Here is a 16,307-nt window from a genome sequence, read left to right on the forward strand (position 1 = left end):
AATTCTTCCCTAAAGCCCACAACTCAGAATTTTGATAAAACCCAACTCTTAATTGCAACTTGTAGCAAAAATAATCTCATCGCCACTGCAGGGAATCAAACCCCTAACCCTAAGCGTATTCTCTTGCCATTTAACCACTAGACCAGCAGGTCCATTCTGTTAAGTTTTTACCCATAATTCATTATAAGCCCACTGACCTCAAGTCAGGCTTTATTTACTAATAATAAAAAAAAATCAAAAATAACTCGAAACACAGATTCAGACACTTTCAAGCCCAATACTTACAAAAGCTAAAACTACAGAAATTTGGGGCGTTACATTTTAGTTTTGGTTTTATTTTGTTTGTTTGTCGGGCCGAAAAAAATTCAGCCATTACACATAATATTGATATATTTTTTTGTACCCTGAACCCAAACCCTAAATGTCGAATCCAAATTTCAAACATCAATCCCATAACCCAAATCTAAACTCGAGGTTCAAGGTTTGGAGTTTGGAGTTAGGATTTAAGATTAAGGGTTTAAGATTTAGAGTTTAAAATTTAAAATAAAAAATAATAAAAATTATGTATCAATAACATAAAAAAATATTAAAATATTATTAAATAATAATATTAAATCATAAACGATAGTACAAAGAGTCGATAAAATAATTTTAAAAAGAATAAAAAAAGAAAGATCCCTATCTCATCGAACATGACCACAACGACAGCTTTAAATCTTTGTTTTTGTTAATTACGATAAAAGTTACAAAATGTCAATAATTGATGGCATTTCTACTTAAATTCCACTGTCAATAATAACTATTGACCAAAAATCTATCGTTATTTGCTTATAATCAATGCAGTAAACTATGAAGAAGGCTATAAATTATAATTTTGGTTATATCTCGTATAACAATATCATGTTACGTATAGTAAAAAATATTATTTTTACATGTATTTTAGTATATGAGTTAACAATAAATTAATTTAATTAATAATATATAATTATTTTCATGACTTATTTTTAATAAAGAGAATAAAAAATTTCACTAATTTTGAATAAATCTTGTTTTTATAAGAATTATTACTCCTACATTTATACATTTCCATGAGAAGAACCAGAAGTATTAGTCTACTTATCAAACCTAATTTTGATTATATCCTCATTATATATACATATGCAATTATTACTTGTCCTAAAGTAAAAGAAAAAAAAAACATACAAATTATTGGAATATGTAATAAGGGAGCATGAGAAATAGACAAAACCTAGAACCCAATGTTAAGATTATGTTGTGTCTTGAGTGATGTAACAAGATGCAACATACTTCTTGATGATCATTTTAATTGTCAGAATTTCAAGGAAATTAATACTAGTTTATTTATCAAACCTAAATTTGAGTTTGGTTCATAGTTCATACATACATACATACGTGTGTGTATATATATAGAGCACCTAGTGTAAGACTTTCTCTATCTTGAGTGCTATAACAAGACACAACATGTTTCTTATGTTAAACTATATTGACTACAACTTCAGGTACCAAATTGAAATTGAAATACATGATTACTCATTATTGCCGTTCTCTAGATCAGACTTGTGGTCATTTTTAAAGACGAGGACCTTAAAGAGTTGAATCAAACACCGCAGTATAAAAGGCATAGCAAAAGCGGCTATGGGGTACCGAAATCGTATTTCATGTGGAGTAACTGCGACAACTGTGGAGCCGTAAGTGACGGCCATGGAAAAGGTGGCAATAACAATTTCGAGGTGAAAAGGGAATTTGTAGGTGAGTGGAATGATGATAAGCATGGAAGTGGCGAGAGTGAGGGTGTTGGAAATCAAGAAAATAGAGTAGGTTGCTGGCTCGGATGCATAAATGGCTTTGCCTACATGATCTCCTTCTTGCCATACTCCGCCAGGAGGGTTGACACCAACTTGGAAGGTAACGGAAGCTATGAGGGTTGCTACTACTAACAAAATGTTTCGAACATCGCTAGGCTTATCTACATCTTCTATATACTGGAAAGGCTTGTACTAGCTCTTGCCTGTGCTTAAATAGTTTACCATTCTTAATTTGTATTCATCAAATTTGATCACTCGTGTATATATATATAGGAGCTAAGCAGGGTGAAGCTAGAACAATTTTTTAGGGGTCAAATGAAGTTTTAATTTTTTATAGTCTATATTTTTATAATTTTTAAAGTATTAAATTAAATTTTTATAATTTTAGGAGGATCAAAATATAATTTTATTTTAAGGAGGCCGGGACCATGCCAGCCCGCCCCTAGAATAGCCTCTCGAGCTAAACTAGGGATTTAATTATCTTCACTATCATGCATGCGTCACCTTTATGAGCATTGCATATATGATATGGTCTATTATATAATGATATCTTGAATATCAACATAAGCTATTATATACGTAAATTTTGTTCAGCTTGTTGATTTTAATTTAGACTATATTAATTCTTAATTCGATCATATTATAATGGTTTAATTTTATCTTATAATAATTTGATATTTGTGATATTTTAATTATACTGGTAACACTTTTAAAAAATAATATTATTTTTAATTTAAATGAATGTTAAAGGAAAAGGTAATGTCAACGCTAGGTCGTTTTAGTTTAATATATAACACAAGACTTGTAACAGTTTAATTTTTAATTGGCCAACGTGCTGTTTGGTTGATGAAAAAGGAAAACGAAACACTGCCATCTTTAGTCGTAACTGCTTTTTTAGTAAAACCCACCTGTTTCTATTCTCACATTATTCAAGACAAAAATAAATTTTGTACTTTCTGCCTTTTACCATCCTAAAAAAGAAAGTTGGAGAGGAACCTCATGTTTAGTCACGACCTGGTCGCGCTAAACTTTATTATCTTTTTTTTTAATTAAATCCTGGTTACTTTAACAATATTTTAGTTATTTTAATTTATTTAAAGGGTATTTGTAACTTATTTAGCGAGTTGACAAAATGCTTTTACGTAAAATTTGATAAAGAGTTTTTGAGAAAGTTTTGTATTCAGGTTTTACATTTAGTACATTATATGTTTATTTTTTCTATATTATACTCTCGTTTGTTTACTCTTTTAGTAAAAAATCAAAGCCTATTTTACCTGTAGTTTTTATCATCTTTGAAGGAGATTTCTACATAAAAAATTGTATTTGATTTTCTTTATTTTACTATCTATCTCGTTATTTATATGAGTCGATCCCTAACAATGGTGATGGTATCATAGCATTGCTTGTTAAGTATTTATAACCATATAATCGGTTTGGTGTATTATCATGTGTATATATATCCTTATTACATTTATTTTAAAAATTTAATATGATCTATCTATTAATTGGTCGTGTATAAAATTTAAATACAAACTTTAGTATTTATCTTACTTTTATAAAATTAATAATTGAAATTGATGTTACGAATCAAGTAATACCAACTCAATTAAGAAAATATTAAAATCCTATTTCAGTCGGTTTGACATGGAATGAATTTATAATCATGAAGTCAACTCAATTATCATATCATAAATTATAAATTAAACCCTCTTTTAAAAGAAAAATTTTAGGTAATTATAGAATTTAAAATTTTATATGATATTTTTATAATGGCATAATGATTTATTTGGCCTCCAACTTCTAAAAAAATCATTTCAACTCTCCATTTAACTTTTCGTCTCTTTTAGTTTTTAAACTTATATTTGTTGTCAAACCACTCCAAAATGAATGTAAAATAATGTTTATGAACTTTGTTGATGTGACGTACATGTGGATTGCCACAAGGATGACACGTTAACATTTAATTAATTTTTAAAATTTTAAAATTCAAAAATAAATTATAAAAATTATTTTAAAATTTAAAATTATTAAAAGTATAAAATTATATTTTTTAAATTTTTAAAAAAATTAAAAATTATTTAAATGTTCACGTGTTATCCTCGTCACTGTCCACATGTATTCCACGTATCTAAAGTTAACATTTTATCCATTTTGAAGTGATTTGACAAAAAAATACAAGTTCAAGGGTCAAAAGAAGAAAAATCAAATGAAGAACTAAAATATTTTTATATATAAAATTAGAGGCCAAAAATCATTATCCCTTTTATAATTTATTTCTAAAAAGAAATTAACCTATTACTTTAAAACTACAAATTATCATATAATTTCTCAATATGTTGCTCTTTAAATTAGCTTTACTTTTTAAATATAAAATTTATGCTCACATTATGGGTATCACAATTTATAATGTATAAACACATACTAGCTTATGATACATTCACTCTCTGAATAAAAAATATATATTTTAAAAATAATATGATGCTTTTTAGAAAAAGTAAATGAGGTATGTAAATATATTTGTTTGATTGAAAACTTTTATCTTATAATTAAAATTAAAATAACTTAGAATAATTAAACCTAACCATCATGTAACACCCCCAATCAATATCCCTCGTCAGAATCGAGTTACGGAGCATTACCAAAGTTGACAGATCAAACAGACAGATATTTCAACATTTCATATAACATAACATTCATGTAAAAAAAAAAAAACCCCTGATCAAAATCATACATATTGTCTCTTATACGAGCCCTCGAGGCCCAAATACATATTTGAAACAAATCGGGACTAAATCAGAAACTTCGAGAATTTTTTCGGAAACACTTAAAAATTTTCAAAGTTGCAAGGTTCACACGGCCGTGTGGCCAGGCTGTGTGACTGACACGGTCAATAGACACGCCCGTGTCTCAGGCCGTGTGGATATTCGAATTAGGGACACACAGTCGTGTGCATACCCGTGTAGACGAAAATAAGCCATATTATGTATATAAACATTATGTATATAAACCTACAATCAACATTATGTATATAAACAAGCCATATTATGGCATCCAAAACAAACAAAATCAAGTCTAAAACATGCAGTATATTCACATACAACCAATATGCCTTAGGTACCTCAAATGACAATTATAAACATGTTTAACCATGTAATCCATGTAACCAAGAAATCAACCAACTTTTATGTATAATTGCATTAACACACAACATGTAAATCATTTACCAAAACTTAACATTTGGTACCAATTGTATCATTTATTCAATAGCATCAAATACATATACACTTACTATAGTATAGTACCAAATTACACCAAGTTATAAAACATACCTCATATGTATATTCAACTACTATTTTACCTTTCATCATTCAACCACAAATCATTCCACACATCAACATTATAAGGCAAAATATGCACATACCAAAATACCAAAACATAAGTCAAATAAGTGACTTATCTCAACAAAACACATATAGGCCAACATTTATCCAAATTAACCTATACATGCTATTATAACCAAAATCAAAACATCAAAAGTACCGATAGAACTGATGGATAGTGTGATATAACTCCGACAAGCTTCCAACCCAATCGAGTTTCTGATAATCTGTAAAATAAAGGATAAATAACTAAATAAGCAATGAATGCTTAGTAAGCTCGTACAAACTTTAAACATAATATTCCAATTCAATGATAAACTTTATATATTTAATATAAAGCTATACCAATGCCTTTAAGATTTATCAACTACATAACCACCAACTCATAACTGAATAAGTCTATCAACATTATATATATATATATATATTCAAATCTAACTTAATAGGATTTTATAAACATTATACACCATTATTAACCTTTTCATAAAACTACGAACAACTTCTTTTACTTATTTTCCATACTATTTACTAAACATAAAATTAAATAACAACATCAATTAACTAATTAATATATTTATTCATAACATAGGTAAGTTCAACCATAACATACATAATTTCTCATATATAAGTACATTATTCAACTCATCAATCCCTTTTTCATCATATCATATTGCAATTATGAACTTATCGTTTCATTTGTATAATACCAAACATAAGCATATACATCAATCATAACCTCAAGCTTGACATAAGCTTAATAACCATCATCAATACACAAGTTAGTGCATTTATGAATATAACTCATTTTCATGTTTCAAATCGTTATCCCATTTTCAATTTTCATACAATATCATCCAATATCAATCATAGTTCCATTTTATTTAATTACCCCTATTAATATGACTCGGACTCGGACGGATCCAACCAACACACCTGACACCCAGTGTCTCATCAGATAAATTCGAAGTAATATGCGGCCACCATATACATTTGACACCCAGTGTCTCATCGGTTAAACTGAAGTAAATTGGCACCCAGTGCCTCATCGACTCGAAGTCAAAGAAATCCTTGAACTTTTCATATCCTATGACATGCCATCTATATCCGACTTAACCCGATACAGTCAATAGGGTTTAATTTCACTTCCAAATACAACCAATATCCAATTATCATATTTGCACGCATATATATGTTCCTTTCAATTCAAATAATCAACACATTCATAATTTATATACCAATTCAATCCATTTCAATTAACTATCAAATGTTAACCTTTTTAATTCATACATATTAGCACATCATTTCAACATCATTTCATACTATACTCAAATTGCACATGCTAACATCTTTTATTTGATTAACAATGTCCCAATTCACACAATTACTATATAAATAGCTGTTCACATATCAAACCACAATTGTTTATACATTGGCATTAGCCATTCAATATTCAATTCATGAGTACATAACTCATGTATCTCATTTAGTCACAACATATCTCATTTTCATTTATGTTCGGGTCAATATTCATTAATTAACAAGTCTTTCAAATTCATTAAACAATTTACCTTATCGAGATTTTCCATACGAAGAACGACTTACGGATAAGAGTACATCATCAACAAAAACTCATAGAGTTTTTCCACCAAAACACGCGAACAAAAGCTCATAAGAGCTAAACAGAAGCTCGTGGGAGCTAATCCACCCAAACCACTCCAAACAGAAAGTAAAACATGAGAGTTCGCAACAAATGCTAAACCCCAGTTTACTTGGGTAATATGCCGATGTCTCCCTCCATTACCACCATACACCAATTTACGAATATACTCAAATCTCATGTTCAATCCAAACTAAGTATTAATTCGATAATATATTTCCAATAATAATTCAATTCCAACAATATAACACACACATATATAATACCTATCACCAATTAACATTCACTTTAATCTAAATTATATAGAATACAATTCATACGAACTTACCTGGCTAAATTGTAGAAATACCAAGATTTAGGGTCATTTTGGTAATTATTCATTCTCCTCGATTTTTCACTCAACTTTGATCTAAATTAATAATTTCATTCAATATATTAATTTAGACAATAAAAAAACTCATTTCATGCAATTTGGTCATTTTAACATTTTTTATAAAATTGCCCCTAAAATTTTACTTTTATCTAATTTAGTCCCTAAGCCCAAAACATACAAATTAACCATTTTTAATACAAACCCAAGCTAGCCGAATTTTCATGATATTCAAAACATCCCATTTGTGCAAAAATTTCACATTAAATCCTTTTACTTTTATTAATTTAATAAATTAGTCCCTAATAAAAAATTCATCAAAATTACTTAATAAGATACTTTTAAATATCAACTAACATCCCAAATTCATCATTTAATAACTAAAATCATATAGACTCATCAATGGAAACATTCAAAATTTTTAATAAAATAAAAACTAAGGTAAAGTTTAGTTGGGCCTAATTGTAACAATCTTAAAAACATAAAAATTACAAGAAACGGGTAAGAATTGAACTCACATGAAGCAAAAATTGAATAACCAGCTTAATCTCTCTTCTATGTCTATTTTTGACCAAAAATTAGAAGACGAATTGTCTATAAAACTTTAAATTCAATTTGTTTCATTTTAATTTCTTAAAAATTACAATTTTGCCATTAAAGGCTTTATTTTATTATTTTTTCTTTCATATGCAGCCTCAACTGTTCATTTAGGTTTATTTATTCCTTAAGTCCTTCCTTATTTATTAATTAAACCATTTAATCACTTAAATATTATAATTAGTAAGTTTTGTACCTTTTTTCAATTTAGTTCTTTTAATTAATTAGCTATCGAAACGTTAACATTTTTCAACGAAACTTTAATACTACCTTAATGAAACTCTGTAAATATTTATAAAAATATTTATGGCTTGGTTTATAGAAACGAGGACCTGATACCTCACTTTCTAAAACCACTTGACCTAATAAGTCATTATAAAACCCAAATTAATAATTCAAAAACCTTTCTAAAACCATATTTGACTCGTAAATATTTAATAATAATATTTACGAACTTACAGGATTTGGTGGCCTCGAACCACTATTTTCGACACCACTGAAAATCGGGTTGTTACAAATTATCTACGAGAACACACAGAATTAGTACTAAAATAGTTCATCATATACCTCATGTTCATCAATGGTTTAATCAAAATCTTCATATATATATATATATATATATATATATATATATATAATTATATTTCATCACATCAATACCCACATAAAACATTATTGCATGATTATATTGTGATACAAACCTTTTAATGGGTAAACGCCAAAAAAATAAAATCATTATAAGATTAATAACAAATTTTTCATAGCTCGGTGAACCATAGTAACATGACCCAGATACTCGGGTAACCATATCACACCAGAGAGCACCCAAATGCTAATAGAGGCACTGAAGTGCAAATCCGTACAAGCATGCGTTCAAAACTTGTTAGAATTAAGAGACCCAAATTCTTATTTAAATAAAATACGATGGAAAATAAAATAAAAGTAAAATCCATATAGAACTAGACTTCTTTTATTTTATTTTAGAATAAGGTTTTTAAACCTTATTAAACTCCATCTATTTTATATTGATTAGGATAAGGTGTTTCAATCCTACTAGAATATGGCTTTGCAAGCCTATAAATAGACATAGTCTATTCCTCTTGTATTTGATTCAAATTTTTCGACATAGTGTTTTCTTCTCCTCTGCCCGTGGTTTTTTTCCCGAAAAGGTTTCCACGTAAAATTTGTGTGTTCTTTATTTTATTTTATTTATTTTATTTTATTTTTCACAAATTGGTATCCGAGCTTCCGAGTTATTCATCTCGATCACGGTAATGGCGTCTTTGAAGTATGAAATTCTGCAGTTGGATCGCAACACCAGATTTGCATTGTGGCAGATTAAGATGCAAGCAGTTCTTGCGCAGATAGATCTGGAGGATGCCCTGCTAGGGATAGATAAGATGCCTTCGACATTAACAGATGAAGAGAAGAAGCGTAAGGATCGAAAGGCGTTAACACAATTACATCTGCATTTGTCCAATGAAATTTTGTAGGATGTGATGAAAGAGAAGACTGCCACTGCATTATAGAAGAGGCTAGAACAAATATGTATGTCGAAAACTCTAACAAGCAAGTTGCATATGAAACAACGTCTTTATGCTCATCGTTTGGAGGAAGGCGCGTCTGTACACGAACACTTAACAGTGTTTAAAGAAATTCTCTCAAACTTGGAGGTCATGGAGGTTCAGTATGATAAGGAAGATCTAGGGTTAATTCTACTTTGTTTGTTGCCCCCGTCTTATTCAACCTTTAGAGACACGATTTTATATAGCCGCGAGTCTCTCACAGTTGATGAGGTTTATAATTCTTTAACCTCGTATGATAAGATGAAACATCTTGTGGTTAAACTCAACTCTCAGGGAGAGGGTCTTATTGTTCGTGGGAGACAAGATTGGATTGCTGATGATGATCGTGGTAGGATACAGGAACGGAATCCTCGTGGTAAATCTAAGGGTAGATCGAAGTCTTCAAACAGAGGTAAAACTTGTAACTTCTGCAAGAAGAAAGGGCACATTAAATCTGAGTGCTATAAGTTACAAAATAAGATTAAAAGGGAGGCTGCAAATCAAAAGGGAAAACAACCAGAAAATTCCGGTGAAGCTGATGTTGTAGAAGACAAAAGCAATGGTGAACTTCTAGTTGCTTTTGTCAATGATTCTAAAGTAAGCGAGGAGTGGATACTTGATTCAGGCTGCACCTTCCACATGAGTCCCAATCTGGATTGGTTTACAACTTACGAAACAGTATCTGAAGGTGTTGTTTTGATGGGAAATAATGCTTCATATAAAATTGCAGGTGTTGGAACAATTAAAGTTAAGATGTTTGATGGAGTTGTCAGAACACTTAGTGACGTGCGGCATGTTCTAGAATTCAAAAGAAATTTAATTTCATTGAGTACTCTTGATTCAAAAGGGTACAGATACACAGCTGAAAGTGGGGTTTTAAAAATTTCCAAAGGGTCCCTTGTTGTGATGAAAGGGCAGAGAAAGATTGCTAAGTTATATGTTTTACTGTGGTTCTCTCATATCGGTGATGCAAATTGCCGCTTCCTCTTCCTTGTCAGATGATGATATTACTAAACTTTGGCATATGCGCCTAGGGCATATGAGTGAGAATGGCATGGCAAAATTAAGCAAAAGAGGACTTCTTAATGGGTAAGGAATTTGCAAACTGAATTTCTATGAGCACTGTGTTTTTGGGAAGCAAAAGAGAGTTCGATTCACTAGAGGAATCCATAACACGAAGGAACATTGGAGTATATTCATTCTGATCTGTGAGGGCCATCCAGAGTGCCTTCGAGAGTTGGAGCTAATTATATGCTAACCTTTATTGATGATTTTTCCAGAAAAGTTTGGGCGTTTTTCTTGAAGCAGAAAAGCGATGTGTTTTTCGCATTTAAGTCTTGGGAAATTATGATTGAAAAACAGAAGGGAAAACAGATAAAACACCTCCGCACAGACAATGGCTTAAAGTTTTGTTCTGATGAGTTTAATAGATTGTGCAAGTCAGAAGGGATCATGAGACACTTGACAGTTCTTCATACTCCACAACAAAACGGCGTTGCAGAATGAATGAATAGAACGATCATGGAGAAGGTTCGATGTATGTTGTCAAATGCCAACTTACCAAAAGCATTTTGGGCAGAAGCGGCCTCTACTGCATGTTTTTTGATCAACCGATCTCCATCCGTTGCCATTGAGAAAAAGGCTCCACAAGAGGTATGGTCTGGTAATCCTACTAATTATTCTGATTTAAAGATTTTTGGGTGTCCTGCGTATGCTCATGTTGATAATGGAAAATTGGAACTGAGATCTATTAAATGCATTTTTCTTGGTTATAAAGCTGGTGTAAAAGGGTATAAGTTATGGTGTCCTGAAAATAGAAAAGTTGTAATTAGCAGAGATGTTGTTTTTGATGAAACTACTATGCTACCTAACTTATCTCTTAAAGAATCTTCAAATAAAGAAAATCAAAAGCAGGTGGAGCATCAGATTAATACAGAGTCAACTCCTCAAGCCAGAACAAAAATTGAGAACAGAGTTGCTTCTTCACCACAATACTCTATCGTCAAAAACAGAACTAGAAAAGAAATTAAACCTCCAAAGAAGTATGCCGAGGTTGATCTAGTTGCTTATGCTTTAAATGTGGCTAAAGATATAGATGCGAATCAAGAGCTATCTAATTATTCTGAGGCAGTTAGCTGTGAAGACTCAGAAAAGTGGATGTTTGCTATGCAAGAAGAGATGGAATCACTCCACAAAAACAGAACATGGGACCTTGTGAAACTTTCTAAAGGTAAAAAGGTTGTTCGTTGTAAATGGGTGTTTAAAAAGAAAGAAGGGACTCTAGGAGTTGAAGAACCCAGATATAAAGCAAGGCTTGTTGCAAAGGGTTACAGTCAAATTCCAGGAGTGGACTTCACAGATGTTTTCTCTCCAGTTGTTAAGCATAGTTCGATTCGAGCTTTGCTTGGTATTGTGGCCATGTATGATTTGGAGCTTGAGCAGTTAGATGTAAAAAACTGCATTTCTGCATGGAGAACTTGAGGAAGATATTTACATGCAACAACTAGAGGGTTTTATAGTCTCAGAAAAAGAGGACTATGTTTGCTTGTCGAGAAAGTCCCTTTACGGTTTGAAACAAATACCAAGACAAGGGTACAAGAGGTTTGATTCCTTTATGACTTCTCATGATTTCAAAAGAAGTAGTTTAGACAGTTGTGTTTACTTTAAGAAAAAAGTGATGGTTCTTTTGTGTATCTACTTCTTTATGTTGATGACATGTTGATAGCAGCAAAAGATAAAAGAGAGATAAGAAAGGTTAAAGCCCAACTAAGTGAAGAATTTGAGATGAAAGATTTAAGACCAAAGAAAGAAGATACTTGGTATGGAGATTCTCGAGATAGAAAAGCAAGTAAATTGTACCTAAGTCGAAGGGGTACATTGAGAAAGTTCTTTGCAGGTTCAATATGCAGAGTGCTAAACCTGTTAGTACTCCTTTAGCAGCCCATTTCAGACTTTCCTCGGCCTTGTCTCCTCAATCAGATGATGAGATTGAGTACATGTCAATGTTCCATACTCTAGTACAGTGGGATCTCTCATGTATGCTATGGTTTGTTTACGTCCAGATTTATCATATGCAGTCAGTGCAGTTAGCAGATATATGGCAAATCCCAGTAAAGAACATTGGAAAGTAGTTCAGTGGATTTTAAGATACTTACGAGGCACTACTGATGTTTGCTTACAGTTTGAAAGAACTAAAGATGGAGTTATAGGGTATGTTGATGCTGATTTTGCTGGAGACCTTGATAGAAGAAGATCTCTCACAGGTTACGTCTTTACAATCGGAGGTTGTGCAATTAGTTGGAAAGCCACTTTGCAAACTACAATCGCTTTGTCTACCAATCGTTGAGTACATGGCAATTACCGAGGCTTGTAAAGAAGCTATTTGGTTGAAGGGACTATTTAGTGAACTCAATGAAGACTTTCAAATCAAGACAGATTTTTTGTGATACCAAAAGTGCCATCTTTCTTACAAAAGATTAAATGTTTCATGAGAGAACAAAACACATTGATATTCGGTATCATTTTGTTCGTGATATTATTGCTCGTCGTGATATTGTTGTGAGCAAAATTAGTACTCATGAAAATCCTGCAGATATGATGACTAAGTCACTTCTTATAACCAAGTTTGAGCATTACTTAGACTTGGTTGGTGTTCATTGTTGAAGTTAAACCCTTAAGGGGTTTTATGGAAGAGGAGGAGAACTTGTTTATTGAAAGTTCGCGATGAAGAACTTGTTCATTGAGAATTTGTGTCAAGGTGGAGATTGTTAGAATTAAATGACCCAAATTGTTATTTAAATAAAATACGACGGAAAATAAAATAAAAGTAAAATCTATATAGAACTAGACTTCTTTTATTTTATTTTAGAATAAGGTTTTAAACCTTATTAAACTCCATCTATTTTATATTGATTAGGATAAGGTGTTTCAATCCTACTAGAATATGGCTTTGCAAGCCTATAAATAGACATAGTCTATTCCTCTTGTATTTGATTCAAATTTTTCGACATAGTGAATTTTTTCTCTCTCTTTCGTGGTTTTTTTCCCGAAAGGGTTTCCACGTAAAATTTGTGTGTTCTTTATTTTATTTATTTTATTTTATTTTATTTTTCACAAACCTTATTGGTATGCCAATCGTATCCTAATCGTTTACTACGTTCAAATGGGCGATTTAACAAAGTTTACCACATTTATAATTCAGAGGTAGTTCCAGAAATACATTCGTATGCATGTTTCCAAACAATTAAGCTCATTCCAAAATCATAACAATCATATTTCTCAAACGTTCAACTGCCAAATATTCACTTTCTCACTTGTACTTATTTGCAACAATTTATAATTTTAATTTATACTAAAAAATAACATCAAATACAATTAAATCAAATCATAATAACACAAGTTATAAATATATATATTATCTATACTGTGAACTTACTTAGCATATTTGATTATTGAGTAGATTTGTAGGGATTAATCTGCGATTTTTCCTTTTCTCCGGTTATCGTCAGCAGGATTTAATTCTTGATATGTAAGGACATTGTTTGACCGAACTCAAAGTTTCATCAATAGAGGTTCTTAAGTTGGTTTTTGGTGAAAGCTTAAACAAAAAGATGATATGCATGTTACTTTGTTTTACTTTACTTATTTTAATTATGTAACTTTTAATTTAATGAATAAAATGTTTACCAATCGTCTACACTAAATAAATAATGGTATATTTTTCTTATAAATCCTTAAACATACTTTATTTATGCACTTAATTTAATAATAAATAGTGATGAAGTTTAAAATAAAATGATACTTTGCGGCGTTTTTCTTATAAACGCCACTACTATTTGACTTTTTGCGGCGTTTTTATCATAAATGCGGCTATTACTTTACCTATTGCGGTGTTTTTTGTTAGCGTCACTAATGTATAATATTTACGGTGTTTTCCATTCAAACGCCACTAAAATTGTCTTCAATATTAAGGGTTCAAGATTTAGAGTTTTAGATTCAAAATAAAAAGATTATCAAAGTTATGTATTAATGATATAAAAATTATTAAAATATTATTAAATAATAAGAAGAAATCATAAATAATACTGCCAAAGAGTCATAAAGTAATTTTAAAAAGAAAAAGAGAAAGATTCCTATCTCATCAAACATAGACCACAACGACAGCTTTGCATCTTTGTTTTTATTAATTACGACAAAAGTTACAAAATGTCAAAAACTAATGGCATTTCCACTTAAATTCCACAGTCAATAATAACTATTGACCAAAAATCTATCATTATTTGCTTATAGTCAATGCAGTAAACTACGAAGAAGGACATAAATTATAATTTGGTTATATCTGGTATAACAATATCATGGGTTTTAATATATGAGTTAATAATAAAATAATTTAGTCGATAATATGTAGTTATTTTCATGATTTACTTTTAATAAAAAAAATTTTCACTAATTTTGAATAAGTCTTATTTTTATTAGAATTATTACTCATAAATTTATACATTTCCACGAGAAGAACTAGAAGAATTAGTCTACTTATCAAACCTAATATTGATTATATCCTCCTTATATATATATATATATAGAATTATTACTTGTCCTAAAGTAAAAGAAAAGAAAAACACATAGATTATTGCTAATGTGGAATATGTAATAAGGGTGTATGTGAAATAGACAAAACCTAGTAACCCAATGTTAAGATTATGTTGTGTCTTGAGTGTTGTAACAAGATGCAACATACTTCTTCATGATCATTTTAATTGTCAGAATTTCAAGGAAATTAATACTAGTTTATTTATCAAACCTAAATTTGAGTTTAGTTCATAGTTCATACATACATACATACATACATACATACATACATACATACATACATATAGAGAGAGAGAGAGAGAGAGCACTTAGGGTAAGACTTTCTCTGTCTTAAGTGCTATAACAAGACACAACATGTTTCTTATGTTAAACTATATAGACTACAACTTGAGGTACCAAACTGAAACTGAAATACATGATTACTCATTATTGCCATTCTTTGGATCAGACTTGTGGTCATTTTTAAAGACGAGGACGTTGAAGAGCTGAATCAAACACTGCATTATGAAAGGTACAGCAAGAGCAGCTATGGCATACTGAAATCGCATTTCATGGGGAGTAACTGCGAAAATTGCAGAGCCGTAAGTGACGATCATGGAAATGGTGGCAATAACAATTTCGAGGTGGAAAAGGGATTTGTAGGTGATCGAGATGATGACATGCATGGAAGTGGCGAGAGCGAGGGTGTTGGAAATCAAGAAAACATAGTAGGCTGCTGAGTCGAATGCATAAATGGCTCTGCCTGCACAATCTCCTTTTTGCCATACTCCGCCAGGAGGGTTGACACCAGCTTGGAAGGTAACGGAAGCTATGAGGGTTGCTACTACTAACAAAATGTTTCGAACATTGCCAGACTTGTCTACATCTTCTTTATACTGGAAATGCTTGTACCAGCTCTTACCTGCGCTTAAACGGTTTACCATTCTTAATTTGTGTTCATCAATTTTGATCACTCGTGTATATATATAGGAGCTAAGCTAGGGATTTAATTTTTCACTATCATGCATACGTCACCTTTATGACCATTGCATATATGATTTGGTCTACTATAATGATATCTTGAATATCAATGTAAGCTATTATAAACGTGAGTTTTGTTCAGTAAGAGCTGGTTTGTATTTTTTATATATATAAAAAGACTAGAAGACTAACTATTAATATTCCAATAATCGATCCTAAATAATGTTAGAATTGGGGTGAATCAATCATTAGCTTCTGATAATTAAGTTGTACATAGTTTTGAATGTTATAAGAGTTGGTTGGTATTTTTTGAGATACGGAGAACTGTTGAGTTGAAATTAGTTCATAATGTATGGGAATGCA

The 16,307-nt window shown here is 30.9% G+C and overlaps 1 protein-coding gene across 1 annotated transcript; it reads right to left on the reverse strand.

Annotated features, from left to right (window-relative positions):
* Positions 1–15,160: 15,160 nt before the first annotated feature.
* Positions 15,161–15,950, reverse strand: LOC108477527 (uncharacterized). The gene has a single exon (XM_017780068.2). The coding sequence runs from the start codon at positions 15,905–15,907 to the stop codon at positions 15,404–15,406; it is 504 nt and encodes a 167-aa protein (XP_017635557.1). The 5' UTR covers positions 15,908–15,950; the 3' UTR covers positions 15,161–15,403.
* Between the last annotated feature and the right edge of the window lie 357 nt (positions 15,951–16,307).

This window comes from Gossypium arboreum, chromosome 12 (genome assembly GCF_025698485.1).
Source record: "Gossypium arboreum isolate Shixiya-1 chromosome 12, ASM2569848v2, whole genome shotgun sequence".
NCBI classification, from domain to species: domain Eukaryota; kingdom Viridiplantae; phylum Streptophyta; class Magnoliopsida; order Malvales; family Malvaceae; genus Gossypium; species Gossypium arboreum.